This window comes from Cydia pomonella, chromosome 4, assembly GCF_033807575.1.
Source record: "Cydia pomonella isolate Wapato2018A chromosome 4, ilCydPomo1, whole genome shotgun sequence".
NCBI lineage: Eukaryota > Metazoa > Arthropoda > Insecta > Lepidoptera > Tortricidae > Cydia > Cydia pomonella.
This window is the reverse complement of record NC_084706.1, coordinates 19,225,036-19,248,334: the sequence shown is the minus strand read 5'-3', so window position 1 is coordinate 19,248,334 and position 23,299 is coordinate 19,225,036. Positions and strand designations below refer to the sequence as shown.

Genomic DNA, 23,299 nt, shown 5'->3' with positions numbered 1-23,299 from the left:
CAGTCAATATATCGTTGAATTACGTATGCACTTTTTTGTCTCTTTCTTTTTGCTGATGACGTGAAAGGGACAAAGACAATAGAATCCAAATACTTCGAACTTGTATTAGGCCCCGCACGTTGAAATGACATTCAAATATGAAGGTCACTTGAATGTTATTTTGTCTCACTCAGAGAGCAAAATGCGATTTTGCTCACTGTTTTTAAGCAGCAAATTACCCTTGTTCCAGCTGCTGACGTGAAAAAATAATTAAATGGCATTTCAAACTGTTTTGTGATTTCTTTTTCTATTAAAGATTATGTTATTCAGAATGTCGTCTTAAAATTAGAGCGTAACTTCATGTGTATGGGGGCAGCTAGGTTCTACCACATTGGTGTTACAAAGTGTTATATAACGCTATAATATTTACTAACATTCTATAATATTTGTTACAACTTGTTATAAATATTGCAATTTGCAATAAATTTTCGCAAGTGTTCAGTGTGGGAGCGCTTATAACATCTAACATGTTTCATAATGTTATAAAATATTTTACAATCAAAGTTACAATTTGTTAGTGTTGCAATTAATTATATAACATTACATATTACATACATAATATGGTAACAATGCGTAACTTTTGTTACAATTTGTGATAAAATGTTATACAACAAATGTTTCATAACACTATATAACACTTTATAACACTGATGTTAAGCACCTGAATTATATTTAGGTTGGTAATTAATATTTTTCAACTCCTGGTCACCGATTAAATTCCATCGTGTAGATATTTGTATATTTTTCACTTCTTCTTGAATATATGGTGAAATTGAAGCCTAACTGCTCAAGAAGATAACCTATTAGATCGTTTATTTTTGTTATAAATTATTGTTAATTCTTTAAAATGTTAAGTTACTACCTGTGCATTTGTTAATGAGGTGTAGCAGATAGTTATCTGCCTCTCTGCCGTCTAGTTAGACGGAACATGGCACAGGGAGGCTCGCCGTCCGAGCGACCGCAGGGACGCTGCCTTATCGGTGCCCAGTATATCCAGCCAGCCGCGTGAACACACAAGTATATAATACATGAAACACTCACCGAATTGAGCACACCTCAGCTCATTCAGCTCATTATTTTCCATTTTTAGGATCCTTTTAGTCTGTAAATGGAGCTGCTTTTCTGATGCATATTCAGTACTTTGGTTGTTGCATAAGTAATTGATTATGATAAATAATCTATGGTATATATAATTGACGTGGTATTAATAATGAAACTTAAATCACAAATTCTGTAAAATTTTACCTTTAATTTTACATTTTACCATGAACAAGAGTCATAGAGCTGCTTAAGTTTGTCGTTTCATTAATTTCTATCTATTTTAAAAGAAATGGCGCGATATGCATACTGTCCATTAAATATACTTCGAAATTTCTTTTCAATGATTGGTGCTGATAACAGCTACATGCATTGCCTATAAAGATTCCTAGAGAGAAAATGAAATATATTATTTATTACGAAGTTCACAATTTGAAATTAAATACGAAATTATGAGAAATTGACTCTGAGCGGCGTGCGCGCGCTCCAGAGATGACTCGCTATCAAACGTCACAGTTTGGCGAGTTTTATGAAATTTATATAATGTATATTACTTTATTATGAATAAAAAAAAACTCTTTATATACTAATAACTAAAAATTAAAGGTAAGACTGATTAGACTGTAAGTAATATGAATTTCCGCAAACAAAGTAACGCCTGATTCTATTGGTTCTTATATACAACCTTTCTGTACAACTATACTAACTATTACCCAAGTCCTTTTCAACATAGTACAAAAAAAATACAACAACAGAATTGAAATAAGGGTTGTGTCAGACTAACAGTTTCCTTTATGTATCTAGTTTAACATAGTATCAGCCCCACGTCCAAGCATTTGTAAATATTGTCCCTCACGACCCGACCCATTTTATAAAATACTTTATCCGTTACAGCTACACAAATATCCGCTGCTACGAGTATTTTGCTCGGATCTTTTATAAATCGTGACTCCATTTTTAACCAATATTGAAACATAAACGATTATAATTCCAAAGAGGCTGCCTTTTTGCGAGCTAAAACAAAGGGATTTAACCCCAAACGCCTGGTTTTAGAATTATCTTGTAATGGTGATAAATCACTTTGCAGCCTAACAGTAGGTACCAGCCTCATAAATATTGCGCACATTTCGCCCACTGAACAGATTACAGAACAAAGGCTCAAAATATCACACATTCGTTTTGTTTCATTGAGAACATATTTGAAGCCTTCATCACCCTTATATGTTTACCCGATCGTCCGCGCCCCACATGCCCTTGCCACAGCGTGTCCTGATTTTTTTAGATCATTGAAAACGGCCGACTACCCCGACACATCCCCTTATATGACTGTCTAACAATACTAAACTTCACCATAAATTAATTAGAGTACAGCCCCGTCAAAAAGGACCATTATTAAATGTTATTTCTTAAATGAATACAATTGTTATATAAGTTTGATTCTGATATAATATCAGGCATTATGTATGGAATAAACTTATTTTATGATCGAAAAAAGATCTCGTTTGAGCTAATGCACGTTCTGGGGCTTAGATTTATTTTTCATTCAGACATGAAAAGGAGACAAGTACCTACTGAGATTTAATGGACAGACGTTGTTGGGCCTTTATCCAAAGGCAGACCTAGTGGGCGATTAATTGATACGAAACGATGTATTATTAATTAATAAGTAAAGAAGACTGGCCAAGTGCGAGTCGAACCACGCATAATGGAGGGTCCCGTACCCGTATGGTTCCATTGTATGCAACCCGCTGTATGTATTCCAATGTATATTCGCGGTACTTACGGCATATGTCATTTTAATAAGACGATTTATTGGACAAAAACTCATTAATGGCTCAATCCTCCATATTAAATTAAAAATAATTCTATTTATTGACAATAACAATATACATAATGGATATATACAGATGATTACTATAACTAGCTTATATCTAAAATAGGCCCTTGAGGCAATAAAAATAATTAAATGGAAAGTATTAATTAAGATTCATTTTCTGATTGTTTTTTTTGCACAACATTTTTGACTTTCGGAGCGATTTTTTCCAAAAGTATTCATTCACTGACTCATAGAACGTTTTTGTTAACCTTAATGTTATTTTTATTGACCGAAGCGTAGCAAAGGTCTACGTTTTGACTTAAGAACGCTGGTTTAGGAGGTATTTAGATATTTAGGTTTCACTGAAGAATAAGTAGCCTCAGGTTATTGGAATACGCTCGCTTTGCAATGACGAGGTTCCGGATTCCATCCCCTATTTTTGATTGACTAAGCTTTGTAGCAGGGAGAGAAAGTTCCCTGGATCTATCCCCTGAATTGTAACCTTTTCAATTTTTTTTCCCATTTAATTCTCGTATTGCTGATTGATCAAGCGAGCGCGAAGCTCGAGCTAAGCGCATTCATTTCAGTATTTATGTCTGAACTTTTTTTTGAGCCGTTAAAGGTGCAGGCGAAAACGGATGCGATGTGTCCCCACACATACATGGACCCCCGTCAATGTTCAGAATTTTTCGGAGCAGTTTTTGCACTATAATTTATCAACTATAGATTCGTTGTAGATCTGAATATTGATATTATTTTAGGAACCGAAGTTTAAACGTAAATGTATGTTATATTGCTTTAGTTACCAAAATGAATATCATAGCTAAAAGAGGGAAACAGTTGTCTAGTATTATTCCCCAGCCCCGACAGCAATGTTTCAAGATGGCTGTCGCGTCAGAAAGTTACGGTGGCGCCATAACCTTTAGGTTGTGCCCAGTAAGATGGCGCCGGTTTTTGATATTTAACAAATTGACCACATTACTGAAAGAATAAGGATCAAAATCAAATGGTGTTCTAAAAGTTTTAATCATGTGTCGAAAGATGGCAGTAAATTTACGCTGCTACAAAGTTTTCTATGACAATATACCTCTATTTTAAATTATCTTTACTGTTAGTCACCAGCAGGTAAATTACCAGTCAGGGGTCGCATATTTGTATAAACCCAGATCAGTGGAACAGTTTGCTACTTTGCTGTGCGGTATTTAGAGTACCAACACTGGCTTAAAAAGTTAAAATGTATTTTTTTGTTTGTTTGTTTTTGTTGCATGTTGAGACGGCCCAATGATGTCATTTTGAGGTCATTTACTGAAAATAGGTCCGTTGGCACTGTTTGGTGTATCTTTCTATTCATGCTCTACCCGTTCCTCGCCTTTCGGTTATAATGGTCAGATTGGACGACTGCACTGTCACAAGAACTTGGCGTCCTAAAGAACTTACATGTTCTAGGAGTCAGTTTCCACTTACGTTAGTATAGGCGGTCACCACCATCAGTCGCGGTGTTAATTAAAGGTAACGTTCGTATTCTCGACCGCAGCTGCACTACTGCCGCAATATTGCAGAGTAACAATACTGATGACTGCAATATTGTCGGCAATATTGTCGCAATATTGGCAATATTGTCGAACTGCAATACTGCTGTTACTGAGTGCACAGTATTGCAGCGCTGCATGACTGCAGAAAACGTTAAATTTTAAATAAATTTATCGCAGCCGGCAGTATTGTCGCGTTGCAATACTACTGCAGTAGTCGACTGTTATGCAGTGTGCCTACTACGGCAGTAGTGCAGCTGCGGTCGGGAATCCGAACGTTACCTTTACATTGCTTGGAGTAGTGGTCGACCCTGGGTATCTTGCTGTAGGTTATTTATACGTTGCACTTTCTGGGGTTCAATGTCTTAATAAAATTATCCTAGAGCCTTCTAATTTGGATCGCCTCGCTAAAATTCTTCTAAACAGTAGAGCCACACATTTATTTACTTTTAAGCTATGCTCGCGAGGTCTACAGCTCACAGAGCTACTAGTATATTTATTATGAGGGCTGCTTGACCATATTAACACATTTTTGACATTCAGGATCAAGACCCCAAAATCATCCAGTATATGTCGAGTATATGCTTTGACGCTGGCGTCTGTTTCAGCTGTACAACTTCTTCAACGCGCTACTAAGCCACATGAGAGACAGCAGCGGGCGGGTGTCGTCGGAGCGGACATCGCGGACTGCTTCTGTGTGTAAGTCATTAAATATATCACTTTATTCTCCGAATCGTAAGCTCCAATACCTCAACCTACAGTCCCAACACATACAACTTGGCATGCATGTAGCTTGTGTAGGTAGGTAGGAAAATAGAAGAGAAGGGGAAGCTATTTGTCAAGTGGGTATTTCCCAGTCTGGTTCCCATTTTTGTGTTCCGTTTTGTAGTCTTTCATTGTTATTAGAACAATGGTTGAAGGTACAGTCGCCATTCAGCGCCAGTTCAAAAATATTTAAACACGCACTCTAACGCGTTGACAGAGGCGTTTTCAGATATTTGTGAGCGCCTTGGCTACTCCGATATATCTGATGGAGACTGTACAAAAATACTACCAATGAACAATAAATTGGTTGTTTGAAGAACTTTGAAAAACTGGATTGGACTTGGATAAGACCGCCTGTTGTTACCTATATTTTTCAATTAAATTTATTTGTAATTTTACATGAAAAATGTAATGTTATTGGTGTAATAAAGAACATTTATTTATTTAGTGGAAAAGGGACACGAAACTGGAGTAAGGGGGAGGGGAAGCAATAAACTTGACAAGGTGGTTGTCCTTCTATTTATTTCTTACCTGCATGCCAACATTCATGATTTCTTTCGGATGGGACTAATGGGACTATAGGTGCTTTTGAAATTTGTTAGGGTCTGACTATTATGCCCAATATGATAATTATCCAGGCTATAAGTATATGCCCTACTACTGGACACAGGCCTTCTCTCAAACTCAAGGATTAGGCTATAGTCCCCACGCTGGTTCAAAGCGAGTTGGGGACTTCATAGACAGCCTTAAATTTCCTCAGATGTATGCAGGTTTACTCACGGTGTTTTCGTTCATCATTTTCATAAATTATAAATATCCAGGGGTCGGACAAAAAGTGCGGATGACGTAAAAATGACGTACTTAATCTTGCACACAGGATGATGTTTGAGTTTGTATTTAAACTTCCGTGTGACATGTAGTAACAAAGTAGTATTAATGAAGTAACAAAATAATCGTAAATAAATCCATGGAATTGATAATACAGGTGGTAGGGTGATGTAGTGAATAAAATAAATTTCACGAAACTTGTTACCATAAGGTATAATTATTTGAAATTAGTTAGAACAAGTCTGTGGGATCCTCAGATAAATAGGTTTAATAGTCAAAAGTGGGAACAGTAGGTAAGATTAGCAGTATACGTGTTTGTCACGTACCTCCAAAAACGGAAAATTGCCACAATATTCGAGTAAAGATGACATTTTAGAGCGTTTTCTTATATATTAGTAAATATAAATTTTAGCTAAATATAATCGTGAGGATACAATAGCTAAACAATAACGAAGTCAATTTATTGTTCAGTCAGCGTCAAATACTTCGTAGCAGTCAAAGTAGCCAAATAGTTCGGTACACCATATATTTAGTATGGTGTACCGAACTATTTGGCCACTTTGACTGCTACGAAGTATTTGACGCTGACTGTTCATCTGATTGACAATGTGTCAGTCAAAAACGTACTTACTCATTTCAAGTGGCGATATCGTTTAATAAAGAGGTCAATAAAGAGATTGATAAATGATACGTGATAATTGTTTATGAAAATCAAAAATACTATTTGAAATCATTCTATAAGTGGTTTGACGTCATCCGCACTTTTTGTCCGACCCCTGTAAATATCAAATGCATATTCCGTAGGTACATAAGTTTCGAAAAACTTAGTGGTACAGTCAGCCAAGAAAGTGGTTTACCACTTTTCGACTCTATTACTTGACAAATAGAGTCAAAAAGTGGTAAACCACTTTCTTGGCTGACTGTACGTGCCAGGATTTGAATCCGCGACCTCATCGGATTGAAAGTTCGACGCCTGAACAATGCGGCCACCACAGCTTATGCCCAAACTTGTACTTAACCGTTTCCTACATAGACTGGAACAGATTTTCATGACCATTCGCCCTCGCGAAAAAATAATCTTGCAAACCTATCGGGTGGGATATCAAAATGAAGAACTTTGAAAGACGATTAAAAATATATATGCATCATACGCGTTTAACGGCCTAATTCGAACAATGCTTATAAGATGTCATAGCAATACGATACTGATCTGTCAGTGTCAAAAGTGACGTTTTTGGTTGAAGAAATGTCACTTTTGACATTAACAGATCGGTATCGTATCGCTGTGACATTTTATAAGCATTGTTAGAATTGGATCGTAAGTCTTTTTTCATTACTTCTTGTCTTCAGTACCCTTACCATGATTTTGACACTGCGTAACGTAACTTACTTTCTCAGCATCTCGCTCGTAGGTACTGCCATATTAGTGCGAGCGAGATGTATAGAAAGTAATTTACGCTCACGTTAGCGAATATGTCAGATTGAAACTAATAAGGCAGTCGTGGTAAGGCTACAGTTAGACTTTAGTCGTGAATTTACAAATCAGAAAATAAATTGAATTCGGCGAAGTCGTTTATTGGTAGATAAGTAAATTACGTTGGCAGGGTTGATTTGATTTCTTGTCTTCAAGGGAGGATGACAGTTTGTAAAATGTTGCGATCACAACAAGAAGAAGAGGAAAATGTAGCTAAGGAATATTGGATGAAGTTGAAAGTCATTGCATCTAATAAGGGCGCGGTAAAGAAATACATCAAGCTCAAAAAGGGTGCTGAGTGTCAGGATCGGCAACGTGCACGTAACACGTCTGCTTACCTACGATCCGATCCGTATGCTTGTTTGCCACCGACGTAGTATTAAAAAAAACATAACCTAGTCACGGGTGTTGCATAACAAGAATGCGACGGGCGCAACGGTGTTGTGTTTCTAATCAACCCTTTGCGCGAGCATTTAACAACTGAGATACATATTTTATATTATTCACTGAAGTATTACCCGTTATACCGAAGGTTCTATGCATAATGTACGCTGTATTTAAATTTGTATTTTTTCACGGTGTCAGTATTATATAATTTGTTATTCCAGTTGTAAATACCTACATACCACCACGAAACAACTGGCATGAGAATACGAGTCCAGGCACGCGGTTTATTACTATAGATCGTGACATGCACAAAGACACGTGCGCTAACTCGTATTGTCATTTTATTAAAGGTTAGATTTGACAAATCTGCGTGTCATCGTGGATGGCACGAACTATACTAACAAGGAAAGGTACCCAACTTTCCGGTTCCGATTTGATTTATATTTATATATATTATAGAGTAGTCTAAAATAACGGACACGTTTTTTTTAGCTGCGCAAACTAAACCTATTGGGAGAAATTGTCCTCTAAACTACTAAAAGTTACTAAATCTTAAAACTCCTATAGAAAGTGATGCTCAAGCAACTTGCTAGTTAATTGCTTTTTTGAGTATATGTTTGAGAACAGGAAAAAATAATGTACACGTGTTTTGTTATATCTGCTTAAACTCAAGTTTTCCTAAAAAACACCCGTCTTTATGTATAACTTTAGCGATAAGATATTACAAAACTTCGAATGTCGATTTTTTTTGAAAAAATGAGTTTTAGCCGATATAACAAAACACGTGCTCATTATTTTTTGCTGCTTTCAAACATATACTCAAACCAGCCATTGATTTAGTAACTTTTTAGTAATTTGGAGGACAATTTCTCCCAATAGGTTGAGTTTGGTCAGCTAAAAAAAAATACGTGTCCGTTATTTTAGACTACTCTATAACATATATAAATATAAATCAAATTGGAACCGGACAGTTGGGTACCTTTCATTGTAAGTAACAGCTTAGGTTGTCACCGCATATGTGCGAATGCGACACACTTATATTAAATATAAATTAATTTGGTAGTAAATATTACATTTTCGAATTTTATTATCATTTTGTAACTCTATTTAACATGCCAGGCAGAAAACACTCACAAAGGATAATGTTTTTTGAAGCGTACGTTAGTTAAAGTTTCGGGTTTCTTTAGTTACTGGAAACCGGCCAAATGCGAGTCGGGCTCCGTACCATTACGCAAAAAATGGCAAAAAATCACGTTTGCTGTATTCTGTTTTTAGTATTTTTTGTTATATCGGCAACAGAAATACATCATTTGGGAAAATTTCAACTTTCTAGCTTTCACGTTTCATGAGATACAGCCTGGTGACAGACAGACAGACGGACAGTGGAGTCTTAGAAATAGGGTCCCGTTTTTACCCTTTAGCTACGTAATCTTAAAAAGTATCTTTCATTGACTTTTTTCCCCCTTTTTTTTACAATAATATTTATACCGTACCAGCAGTAGCTAAACAGCGTTAGCAAATGAAGTTTGGTAACTTTGCTATGACAAGTGTTGGAAAATGGCGGTGTCACGGAGAAACAAACCAAGAACAAGCGGGCATCTCGCTCGTTTTTGCCCAGAACGTGCAAGTTGTGGAATGAGCTTCCTTCTGAGGTGTTTCCCTTGCGCTATGACATAGGGTTCTTCAAGAAGCAGGTATTTAGGGTTCTCAAAGGTTGGCAACGCATAAGTGGCTCCTCCGATGTTGCTTATGTCCATGGGCGGCGATGACTGCGCTGCGTCCCATCAGGCGGCTCGCCTGCTCGTGTGCTGCCTATTACATAAAAAAAAAGCGAGCGAGATTTTTTCGCGAGTGAGCTTTTCCTCTCACAAAAAAGTGATTTATTAATTTGTACAGCGAGCTGCACATGTACATTTCTTGAGTGAGAAAATAGTGTATCTCAAGTCACTTTCTCGTCCGCGGATGCCGCATAAAGTTATCTTAATGCTTTTCAAATCCACACTCCGGCTGAGCCCGTAAATCTGAATATTATATTATTCAGTGACTTTTTGCAAGAAGGTTTTATTCGGACCCTCTCGACGTTACGTGTTGAGATGAGAGCTGCCACTAAAAGGCGAAGTCTCATCATAAAAATAAATACTTGACTTCGAAACATGGGATAGTCTTGTTATTTTCTGAGCAGGCAGGTCGGCATTACCAACACGTTTAATATATTATAAAACATAATTTTGTAAAGGCGGTTCCCAAAAATATCGCCTAAAATAAATAGACTTATTGTTTCATTCCACTACTAAATCTCAGTCATCTCTTGAAAACATAATTGGAGCGCTATTCAGATATTACATTTTGTTATTTACTCATAGATAATCGAACAATCTAATTTTCTTTACATTTTTTAACCTTGCTATTAGATTTTTTTTTTATTGTTCAATTTGATTGTTCATATGTTTTTAAGCGGTACAATTCTCTACACGATAGTTTGTTATTTGTATTCATATGCAAATATCGTAAGCACTACAATAACTCGAATACCGTCATTGTTACTCGTTCCGTAGTAATTAGTAAAACAATCGTGCTCCGGTAAGGTCTATTGATTGAATATTGATGTATTTAAGTCCCTCTGTGGTCACTTCAATTTCAATTTATTCTATTTATACAAGCTTTTATTTAGCTTGCCTTGTTAGTATTGTATGTAAGTATGTTTGTGTGGGTCAAAAGTTGACATACCTATGTACTTCCCAATTTCCGATTCAGCTGAAATTTTGCACACATACATTGTATATAGGTATATGCGGATGGACATGGAGCTGATCTGATGATGGAGACAGGAGGTGCCCGTGGGAACTCTGTGATAAAACTGATAAACCAACGCAAACTAATCGTGTTTGGGGTTGTTAGAATTTACGCGATGTAGTTGCTTGTAGAAAGAAAAGCACAGTCAGCGATAAAAGCTTGTAACAAAAATAACATTTTTGCCAAAAACTTTTTGTTTAAATAATATTTTTTTCCCCTTTGAAGTTTGCAACTTGTTTTTCCAACTCTCCTTGAAATGAAATGCTCAACGATAAACTATCGTTTTGCGACATAAATGTTGCTTCCACAACGTTGTTTATTACACAGCAAGGTTCACATGAAGTCTGAACTTTTTAATTATGCTTGCGAGACACCGTTAACACGCGATGTTGCGGTATCGTTCATTCTGTACACACGTCATAGGTTATGCAACTAATGTACGCATTGCAATGACCTTTGGTAATGCAGATAAAACTAAGCCCCGGCTATTTCTGAAATGGTGTCACACGAAATCCACGGTTTAAATGCCACTTATTAAAGCGATCGGCACAATTTTAGTTTTCTTCCATTTACCTATTCAGTTTCTATTGTAGTCGTTGGTACAATCAATTTCCGATGAACTGCAGTAACCCTTGTAAAATAGTTTTCAAATCGATACTGGTAACATTAGTCAGTCAGCGAGGAAGCCACGAAATCTTTAATTGATTAAACGTGACTCACGCGAAGCCAAAACAATGTGTGATAATTATAATGATAATGTTAGGAGAGCTTTATTTGTATCTGGGGGATTCCTTGTTATAAATAATAAAATACATATTACAAGATTTTTAGTAAATCACTCACCCTACCCTTTAAATTAGGGGACTGAAGCAACATCATAAGCAACTTACAAAAAGAAGTGAAGTACCACCAAAAACATTTTCATATAAAATGTTGCTAAGAGGAGACCATATGGCTCGCACTGTCAAAAACAGGACAGTTGGGTACTTTTCCTTGTAAGGTGCAAGTTTGTGAAGTTTATGGGGCTTGTAGAGTTAGAAACTTACACGAGATCTGATAACTTTTTGACAGTGCGAGTTATATATATGGTCTCCTCTTTGCAACATTTTAAGTACATGAAAATGTTTTTGGTGGGATATATTATTTGTACCTATATATTTTTTTTTATTTGTATTCAGGTTAACAATAGCCATAAATAGAACTAAAACATATTAATGCATACACAAAATAAGGCGAATAACAGTCATCCATTTAATTACACTATGTAACGATTAAAAATAACAAAAAATGAAAAACAACCAGAATGTGCAATACTTACACACAAGTGCTCGTAACCTTAAATGTGCATTACCGGTCTTAAAATTTTTATCTTATTAATCTAGTTTAATGTACTTTTAATACAAAACGATAACCATTGCATTAGTTCTTTACAAATCAGACATCAACAAAAAAATAAATATCGCCGACGATGATTTTTCAGAAAGTGTAAGTACTAGTATTTGTTTGTTTGGGATGCCCTCAACCCCAAACGGCTTAAGGTATTTGAACGGTTCTATATCTATAGTATGAAGTAACGTAACATTACAATATTAGCCTGGCTTGTGGGAGCGACTTGGCAGTTACTTAATAGTACATTACGATCCAAGTGCGAAAAATAGGAAATTCAAAACGAGTGGCGATAAATTAAAACTCGACCGAAGGGGGTGTTTTAAATCGACACGAGTTGCGAATTACCTATTCGCACATGTATCGTACAACGTTTTACAGTACATATGGCCCTTTAAATGTTCTACACAGTAACGTAATATGCTAATTTTCGCACTAGTGCGGTAAAGTAGCACCATATGTACTGTAAAGGATAATTAATAATTAAGGCCAGTGGCGTCAGCACGGTCGCATTTTTATACGCCTGTCACGTTGTAACACGTATGTAAGTGTTAAAGTGACAGGCGATAAAACGACGACATTTTCATTAGATCTATGTTTTATAATCTAGATAGCGCATACCAATCTTTAAAAATATGATGTTGATTTGAAATTGTGCAAGGAATTTCAATAATCATCGTACTCAGTGTATTTAAAGGGTTTTCATCACACTTGCTCGAAAAAGATCTTATTTCATGCAGGTGTGCTGAAGGACAAAGGCCTATTTTGTTCCCGCGGGAGTTATATATATTTTATTAATTATGTCACTTATACAAACCAAGTAGCATAAATGAGACTTTTAAAATACTGACGTTTATAATTTAATATTTTTGTTTATGTGTAAAATTATTTAATTTGATTAATTTAACAACCGTTTAAAATATTTTTACATAACTTTCAATCGTGGCTGAATGCCGAAGAGGTCTGTGCCTTCGATGCCTCACCTGCCAAGAAATTGCAAAACGGCGGACGTATGTTTGATATGTCACCTTATTTAAGAATTATTTCGCTTAAAATTTCGTTTTTTCTTCGCAAGTGTGCTGAAAAGCATTGTGTGTAACACCGGGGGTAAGAATATTGCAAACTTGGGTCTTTAATTACCACCCTCGTATCCAAAATTTCACTTACTCCCCTCGTTGCACAATATACTATTCTTTTATGTTGTAGTGGAGCAAGTATTCTCGGAGGAGTCCGACGAGGGCGGGGGCGTGGACGAGACGGCGCCGCCGAAGCCGGCGCGCGGGCCCGACATCGAGTTCCCGCTGCAGCGGAAGGATATCGACCTACTGATTGAGGCTTTTAGGAAAAAAAAGGTACACCATTATTCCCCTTTCCGTTTTAAATGGCGAGCTTTTGTTGGGACATTTCCAGATTCCTTTGTAGTTATACCCGTATGATTAGGTAAAGCTTAACTTAACATACATAATGAAAGGCATTAGAATACGTGGGTGGCTTTATGAAACGAGCTGAAAGAGAGTTTAACAAAAACATCACACGAGTGTTTTAATGCTTAATTATGTACAGTTATATTATGTTTATGCACTGCTTTATCTATACACGTATTATAAGTTCTCTACGACGTGTTCAGGAACCGCATGTTACGACCGTCATTTCGGCATTTGAACATACACTCAATAAAACGTCATCTCGACTGATACTAGAAACGAGGTTAAATCAAATTCCTTTATTTTTAGCCATGTTTGAAATTTGAATTTCATTATTAAATCGATGACAACGTTTTTATTACGCAATAATAAAATTTCACAGATAAGAAATTGGTTGTAACAATAGTACATTACTAAATTACTATAGAGGCCGGGAAACGAAGGGTTGCAGGACAAGTAGATATAGACGGCCGAGCGTAGCGAGGACAGATAGGGATACGCGGCCGGCAACCTCGTTTCTCGCCGAGATTTGTATAGTGCTTTTCTCAAACTTGCAATGAAATAATAATAAAAATAGAATGATAATGATGATTGTTTTATGTCCCAATGTGATATTAAGTGCGTGGGGTATTGAAGCAGAACAAAAATGTGATTATTTTGTCGCTACGACGCACGTCATAACGCTTTTTATTTTTATTACTTTGGAGTTGTTAAAAGGGGAACGAAAATTTGAATATTTTTGCGCTACGACGCAAGGTTTAGGAGATCCAGCCTTATACAGATTCCTGCATGACTGAAAAAAAATCTTTAGAAACCTTTATAAAAATAATCAACTCTTCGTTTGATGACCCTAAAATAATAAAAAAACAAACACAAAAAAGAAAAAAAAAAAAGAAAAGAAAAGCATAATGGCAGAATTTTGCCTATAGGTTTAATTTTTATGGTTGAATCACGGCCAAGACGTGTCATAATTTGACGTTTGAAAACAAGAGAAGTTGCCTTACATTACAGGCCTAGGTGTGTAAGGTTGTATGAAATTTTCTACGCATCATACAGGGTTTATGATATGTGGGTACTTACACAAAATATATTTCGTCGTCTTTGTTTTAGTGCATGTTTATATTATTTACTCGCGCTTGTTATTATCTAGCTTCTGGCACATGATGAGACTCTTGACACGTATCTAGTTTTTTAAAATATGGTAATATTACTTGAACCCACATACCCGAGTGCCCCTGGGGAGTTCTGTCACCCGAACGAGGGTGGCTGGATTCTGGATTGCCTTGGCCGGCCGTCCAAAGTAGAGTCGTTAGAGCTATATGCTCCAGAGGTGGAAGTGAAAGATGCATAAGACGCGAGTTGGCACAGTGGCTGTTAACAGCCACTGGGTAGAATGTGGCACACATCTTTCGACACGCCTGAGCCGCTCACACCGGTGTTGCCCTTGAGCTCTCTTAGATGTCACTTTTTGCGGGGGCATATCTCGTGGGGGCGAGTCACCGTCTGCCGGAAATAAAATTGGATACTGTTTTATTATCCGGTTTTTTATCCCGTAACCCAGTATTTAGTCCATCGCTTTCACTCATCAACTCTCAAATCTTCCTTTCACCATGGTGGGTGCTGTCTCTGCATGCGCCCCAGGACACGGGCAGGGGCAGCATCCGCTCCGTGTATCCCTTATATATAAAGTGTCAAAAGGGCCTCTACGTCTTGGGCTCCGCGCACGCCTCCCAAAGGTCTGGAACACCATTGTACCGTGATGGAAAAGACTAATAATGTGACCTTAATTAAATATATAAGTAATCTAAATAATTATACTTACTTATCATCAAAAAACTCTTCGATAAATCAAGTAACCACCATGACCATGATGGTAAGTCACTTACCATCAGGTGAGATCGTGGTCAAACGCCTGCCTATCTTTATATAGAAACAAAAAAGTAAATATAATAGGTATTTCAAAAATAAGAATAATACGCCTCCCTGTCTAAGCGCCCCTTGTTGAGTAGGTATCAGATATCCGTATGTCCACGAGCATTCATGGCAAATTTTATGACATTTATTGTTTGTTGGAACCATGAAACACAAAACCGTACATAAATTAGTTATAAACCAATTTCTGAGCTTCAATTTACGTGGAATAGAAAAATAAATTTAATTTCATTTTGTATCGAGAAGTATGGAAGTTTATGTAAAGGATTTGTTAAAAATAATAAATCCGTTTCAATTTTCCAGGGAAAGGGTAGGCTGCTTATCTTGTTTAGCCATGAATTTTAATATCCTGTTCAGATTTATTATATTAAATTCCTTCGTTTTCTTTTTTTGTTCATATTTTTTTGTGTGAAGACGTACTTACTTTGATATTTTAAGATGGTTTATTTGATTTCGCAGATATTAAACTACAGATTTTTTCTATTTATATCAACCTCTAAAAGTACAATGTTGATTTAAAAAATACTGAGTCTAAAATTTATAAAAAGAGATACCTTGTGTTAATTACTCAGTTTATTAGTAACACGGTCGCAGGGTGGTGCCATTGTATTCGGTTCCAGTCGAAGTTAGCCGGAATTGTAAACTTTTCTGTAGATCTAGAAATTGGATTACTTTGTCGGAGCGTCTGACATAGTTACAAACTTCTGTAACATGTACTGGTTGTACTTTACGACAGAAAATGTTACTATTCCTTTTGAATAAATTAAAGCGTTTGCGTAAACAAGGAGTCAAAATAAAAATATTTAAACATTCAAATATATAGTTACCCAAAGGTTGGCTGGAAGATATCGCTCCGTGGCGATAAGAACGCCTGTTGTCTGCTTGTACATTAAATCAATTGTTTCTTTTCTTGTATTTTTTTACTGAGGTGTCCCAATAAAGAGTATTCTATCTATCTATCTATAGTTATCGGATAAATAACAAAATATAAAAGTATTTGTTCGGGTCATTTATGGGTTCGAAACATTTTTAATGAAGCTCTAATTACACCTTACATATTTAAATACATATTTCCGTACATGTCAATGTCTCCATGCACTCCATAATTGGCTCAGTTGCGCAACTAAATAGTATTTCTTCTATCCTTTTCTTTCTTTTTTACTTTTGTTTTGTTGCAGCTTTGTTTCTTCATGCATTGTTTTCTTTCTATCGTTTTAGAATCGATTTGAAATATACTCGACATTCCAGCACCGTCTACATGCGAAGCACGTGGCCCAGATTCTGAAAGAGGCCACCCAAGTACTGAAAAGACTCCCGAACATCAACGTGGCCACCACTTCCATCTCGAGCCAGATTACTGTCTGCGGCGACCTGCACGGGAAACTCGATGACTTACTTGTTATATTTCACAAGGTGAGACCCTTCAAATTAAGGTCAAGGGTGACGTTCGTTTATTTTCTTTTTTTAGAATACTGCTTTGAACGTAAATTCACATCAAAGGGATTTTTATCACAAAATAACCCAATGCTAAAAATATATTTAAGTGAGGAAATTGATGTATTTGGTTTTTGATTTATTAGCCAAATAAAAATGTTCTTTAGCGGGATCTTAACTGGCTGCCTACAGACATGCTGGTAAATTACGTTTCTTTGTACGTTGTAATGTGCCGAATCTTATAAGCCTTAGCTGAAACTAGATAAATTTATGAATGAGTAGGTAAGTAAGCAATGTGCCGTCTATTCGGTCTATTAATACACACCACCAAACGTGACGATGTCCCTTTGCGTTAATTCTGCATCACTGCTACTCAACTCAACGGAAATAGGTATATATAGTGTGTATTTTTGATATACGAGTCACCACAAACTTAAACGAGACGTAGGTTTTAACGCTTTGAAACGATTATAAATATTTTTTTAAAATATATTCCTTAAACCCCAGAGCATAAGTTTTTTGAGCGGCAATGTATTTCGTTCATTGTGATCACTTGTGACAGTTGTGACGTCGCGTGACGCGTCAGTAAATGCTGTTTTGAGTTAAAGCAAAGTAGTGATACATTGCTTGCTGAATTATTTTATAAAGAAAAATAATAGTCGTACTTTTTCTATTAAACGTATGAAAGTATGTTCATTGGGGTCTAAACTAAACTCGTATCAAAAATACATGCTGTATATAATTAACGCGTTTATCGCACTGTCGCGGATCCGCGCCCCGCTCCGGTGTGTGTGCAAGATAGTGTGCTATGCTCATAAATAGCAATAACCCACTCGCACACCGTAGCCGCGTGCGGATCCAATGTAAAAACTGCCGAAGAGAACAACAATGTTACTTAGCTGTTATTCAAACTCAGGTAAGTGGGTCATCTGGCCCTACAGTAATAGGCCCAAATACATTAACCGTCTATATTGCTCAGAACTCAGAGGTACGAAGTAATGCAATAGCTTTTAGGCTTATGGAAACTTAATAATGTAACAAGCGCCTAGTCCATAATGGAGGTAGTTGCTTAACTCAGTACCTAATACCTTTAGGCATATATGTGTTTGCTCTTGAAGATATAGTTACATATAATTATAAATATAAACATTTTATTACGATATGATATCTTACATTACGTATGTTTGTTTGTTTGGACTGAATTTATTAAAAACAGGTTCTACGATTTTTATAAAAAATAAGTTAAAAACAAAATGAGTGCAAGTAGGAGTCTCAATCCGACGGTTTTGTTGCATATGAAACAAATCAAATACGAGTATATTAGTTATTTTAAGTGAACACTCTAATATATATGTAAATTATAAATATAATTTTATTCAAATGAAGATCACACGAAATGTTTTAAATTGATTGTTCATGAAAAATGATCGCTTCTTCGCAAAATTCTGAAATGTAAGCCTCAGAGGGCCTACCGGGAATCATGTCCGACGTGTTGTCTCTCTATCGTACTCGTAAATTCGTACGTGTATGACAGGGAGGTAACACGTCGAGCGTGGTTCGTGGTAGCCCCTCAGAGCCGCTCTGAGGCTTCGTCGATATGCTGCGAATGTTTGGGATACCTACTAAATTGTCTCGATCGTACATCATAAAATTTTTAATTACGCTCTCATATTTAGCTGCCTGGTTTTTTTTGTTAAACTACTTTACAGTCAGTATTCTAATGTTACGGAATATTAATTTTCCGAAGCCGAAGCCTCGTAAAGAAACCTTCTGAAAATTCTGATGGCGCTATTCTTCCGAGTAAACGCGTTACTGGCCTGAATTAGCTATGAATCGTTTGTCTTTATCTGTCATTTTGACTTATGTATTTGTAAGAAAGGGATAAAACATAATTTAACTAAATCATGCCCGTAAACTTTTATGAATAAGGAGGTGATACAATTATATTTTAATATTTAACAAACGCTGGTGGTGGTGGCCTAGTGGTAAGAGCGTGCGACTTTCAATGCGGCGCGGCGGTCGCGGGTTAAAACCCGGCTCGTATCATTTGATATTTCTTTGTGGCTTTTCGGTGAAAAACATCGTGAGGAAACCGAAATAATCCCAATAATGCCTAGTTTGCCCTCTGGGTTGGAAGGTTAGATAGCAGTCGCTTTCGTAAAAACTAGTGCCAACGCCAACTGTGGGGATTAGTTGTCAAGCGGACCCCAGGCTTCCATGAGCCGTGGCAAAATGCCGGGACAACGCGAGGAAGATGAATTGCATTAATTCAAATTGTCTGAAATATGGCCGTTGCAATTTTTTCAGTACTTTTTACCTGCAATTTTATGATAGTGTAAAAATCGCAATATTATCATGAGTTTATTTAACTTTTCCTTTCACACGTTTTATTCAACCCTTGGTCGTTAATGCTTGTTACCAGAGCGAAAATCAATTTCTCGAACTCTTTAGACCCATACGCTCTGGAACATCACAAAGAAAGAAAGCAATCGTAAAGTTACATACGTACGCGTTTGCTTTGTACATGTTGTTTAATCTTACATTATCTACGCGACTGCGTACTCTTTGTATATCATTTTCTTTCAAAGACCTTAAGGTTCGTAAAGAAAGGACAGTTAGCACAAGGAATTTCGTACATTGACCCTGATATTTCTATCTCCCGCGCGTAATTATATCATACTGTCCCGCCCATTATACCGGCGGCGGTTAATGACACGGTGCGAGCAAGACAGTAATTTCATTATGCGAGCGCGATAGAGATGAGCATGCGGGTTAATGAATGAAATTCCTTGTGTGAAGTGTCCTTTCTTTAGTCAAATTAACCTTATAAATTTATCTGTAACTGTCTGTCTATTTGGATACTATCCGTTCAGCGCTTAGCTCAGTATTTTTAAGTAAGTAGACTGGTACTGGTAGCTGTTATTGAGCATTTTAACGAAATAGTACCTATCAAAAGTAAATATTAAAGTAACTAATATCCTAACGTTGTCCACATTTTGCTCCTTGGATATTGACTTTATGGAAAATACACAATTTGTTGTATAGCCATTCCCTTTGTTTGACTTATTTAGATTTTTTGAATAATATAAAAGTTATGAGCAAAAACCTTTCCTTTTCTATATAACTATTTAAAAACTTCTAAAGAAATCTTATAACAATTAATTAATTGAAAAAGATCCAACGACCCATTCGTTTGATTTTTCATTAGATAACTACATGAAATTGTAATAATTGTAAAAATATTTTCTATGATGTTAATTATAATATCTAGAGAGGAAAACGGGGACTACGTTTGTATTGAGAAGCGGTCAAGGGACTTCGTCCCCTTTCGTCATAGACAGAAATTGGAGGAATCGCGGCTTGATAAAGACTTTTAATGAAAAAAAAAATTGAACATGGTCGATAAATTTTGAGTTTTGCTTGGAAAAGTAATCCTTTTTAGTAGAAAGAGGAAAGTGCTGCAAAAATAATTATCTCGTTTGTTTTATCTATAAAGGCTCTTTTTTAGGGTTCCGTACCTAAAGGGTCAATCGTATTACTGAGACTTCGCTGTCCGTCCGTTCGTCCGTCCGTCTGTCACCAGGCACCTCATCTCATGAACCGTGATAGCTAGACAGTTGAAATTTTCATAGATGATGTATTTCTGTTGCCGCTATAACAATAAATACTAAAAATAGAATAAAATAAATATTTAAGAGGGGCTCCCATACAACAAACATAGTTTTTTTGCCGTTTTTATAAATAATGGTACGGAACCCTTCGTGCGCGAGTCCGACTTGCACTTGGCCGGTTTTTTTTAATATCACGTAATACGGGCATCTACTGAACCCTTCACTAAGCATGGCTTGACATGCTCTCGGCTTATTTTTTATTAAACAGTTAAAGCCCATATAATATCTGTAGTGAATATAAATACTGTCACTATCAGCACAGCGTTCATAACGTTACTCGTACATCCAGGCGCGTTATGCCTGCGCGTCACGTCATAAACTAACGCAACATAAGTATTTTTGTACACTCGGTTGCACTAGTAAGGTTTCCTTCGCGATGTTTTCCGCTGTAGCTCATTAGGGGTAGATTTGACGTCAAGAGGCCGACGGACTGTGGCGTGCTACGGCAAACAATCATAGGGAGCGGCACGCGCGTCATCTAATTTGTGCTGTGACCGCCGTTTGATTGATAGACCGCCTGTTACGCCGGACGACCTCGTTTATTCGCCAGACATTGTTTTTCCTGTTATTATTTGCCTCTCTAAACGTTAATGAAAGTTGACATTTCACTTATCTGTCTAGGGTTGCGACGGTTGACCTTTATAGGTTGTTTACTACAGGCTTAAATCACAAGGCGTCGCGCCACACTTTTATGCTCGTAGCCTCGCCCCGTGCAAAATAACTTTATAGAAACGATTATATCTTCAGTTATTGTACGCGTTTTACTCAGCAATTGTGCCCTTATACGCTTTAATTATAAGTGCACAACATGTTTGCATTTATGACGTATCTTCAATAGTCGTTATAAGTATGTATATTATGACTGACACTTTTACGGTCTTATATTCATTACACCATTGTCACATCTTTTGCTGCATTATCTATACCTAATTAAATAGGTGAAGAGGTAATACGAGTAGGTACGTAATTAGAGTGTCGCAATCTGTATTCGTATTTTTATTCTTTGGAAGCGTTATTTTCAGAAAATATTCACTTTATCATAAAATGATTGTTAAGACCTATCGAACGACACCCCACGCTATAGGGTTTAAGCGAAAAAAACCGTAGCTTACCCTAAAAAGTATTTTATTTTATTTATTGTAACACTTTATTCGCGTGATTGAGTTATAATAAGTATTTCCATGTCAAATTGGAGCCTCCTAGCACTAACGACCATCGTGCAAAGCGGATCGCGGGTGAACAGACAGACGAACATGGCGAAACTATAAGGGTTCCTAGTTGACTACGGAACCCTAAAAAATACAGTCGTATTGATACAAGTGTGCTAAGTTGGTCATTACACACGAGGCGATATTGTGCGCGCTAGCTGTAAGGGAGCTCGCAATAAGAAAGCCGACGTGGGTAATGATAATGACCAATGCACACGCGTTTCATACGACGTTTTTCAACACACTTGCGAGGAAAAAACAAAACTTATAAATTAGATTTTTGTTGTCAAAACCGTAAAAGTACAATTTTCAAAATAGTGGCTTACAGTTTTATTTAACATCGAATAATTGCACCAAAGCGTGCTGGGCTTGTAGGCACTTAATCGCCAGTTCATTGAAGTAAGCTCACACGTTTTCCAAGATAGACTGGGCGTTTTTGCAGATTTTCCATTGAATAAAAGTTTCATATGCCGCCAATTATTATTCACCCGATTTTGATGGTAAAAGGCTATCGTTCTCGGCTCTTGCCTCTATTAATATTACTGGCAGCGTCAATTTTATGTGTTCTTCATTTTCAATGCTTGAAAATGTCATTTTCGTTAATATATAAACTAAAAACATGCAAAACTATTCCAAGTTTATGACAAATACGGAAAATGGCGGGCTCGTTATTTTTTTTACGCATGATTCCAATGCGCGCGCAAGTTAAAGGCGCGAACGAAATCGACAAACAGCCAATTCAAAAAATGTAAAAAGCTATATATTTTCATATTTCTATTCGACGGATGGAGATCAAATCGATAAAATGTTATCTTTATTCTTTAAATAGTTTACGAGATTTTAATCTATAAATTATGGGTGGTGTCATAAAACCTCTTTGAACTAACATTTGAAACCTAATAGTTGGTTTAAAAAAAATGTATTACTCGACCAAATTAAGAAGGCTCCGTTTCCATGCATATTATTAGCAATCAGTTACCTTCTTAACTCAAATAATGAAAAAGCACGAGTGTTATAATATACTGAAAAAGCACGCGTGTTTAATATCTAGGATTATGAGCCAAAAATCGGTGGAATAAAAACGTCGTTTTGAGCAAGTGTGTTGAAAAAAATGTAAATAAATGCCTAATACCTACCTCAATAGAATCATTTTAAAATTTCGAATTTTGGGGCAAATTAGGCACATTTTGGAGCAAAGTAGGTTGCTCAAAAAGTGGTACTACAATACTGTCTTGATCAATAGCAGTTTGGCTCTTGCTTTATATAATTTAGGTGATATTATTGTGCTAATATAAGATAAAAAACGGTTTCCTTTTTCAAATTATTTAAGGATTCAATAGCGAAAGCGAAACGGCTCGTTTTACGTTCGTATTCGTCCTTCGTATCTTCTATAACAAGTCTTATGGAATTTGACCTAAAAATAAAAATTTGCAACGTTAGGTACACTATTCGGTCCCATTATTGTGTCGTTTGATCTATCTACGTGTGTAAAAAATATTAAAATAAATATGATATTTATTTTCAATAGGCCGCAATAACACTATATATATATATATATATAAATGCGTGTGTCCT

General features: G+C 36.4%; 1 protein-coding gene across 2 annotated transcripts in view; it reads left to right on the top strand.

The window, feature by feature from the left end:
- LOC133517438 (serine/threonine-protein phosphatase rdgC) overlaps window positions 1-23,299 on the top strand; it is a 115,151-nt gene that overhangs the window by 6,882 nt on the left and 84,970 nt on the right. Inside the window, exons 3-5 of one of the 2 annotated variants that reach the window (XM_061850757.1) lie at window positions 5,031-5,121; window positions 13,262-13,407; window positions 16,660-16,824. In XM_061850757.1, coding sequence (XP_061706741.1) covers window positions 5,031-5,121; window positions 13,262-13,407; window positions 16,660-16,824 — 402 coding nt within the window. Of the gene's footprint in view, window positions 1-5,030; window positions 5,122-13,261; window positions 13,408-16,629; window positions 16,825-23,299 lie in introns of both variants that reach the window. The other variant, XM_061850756.1, reaches the window with a different exon arrangement.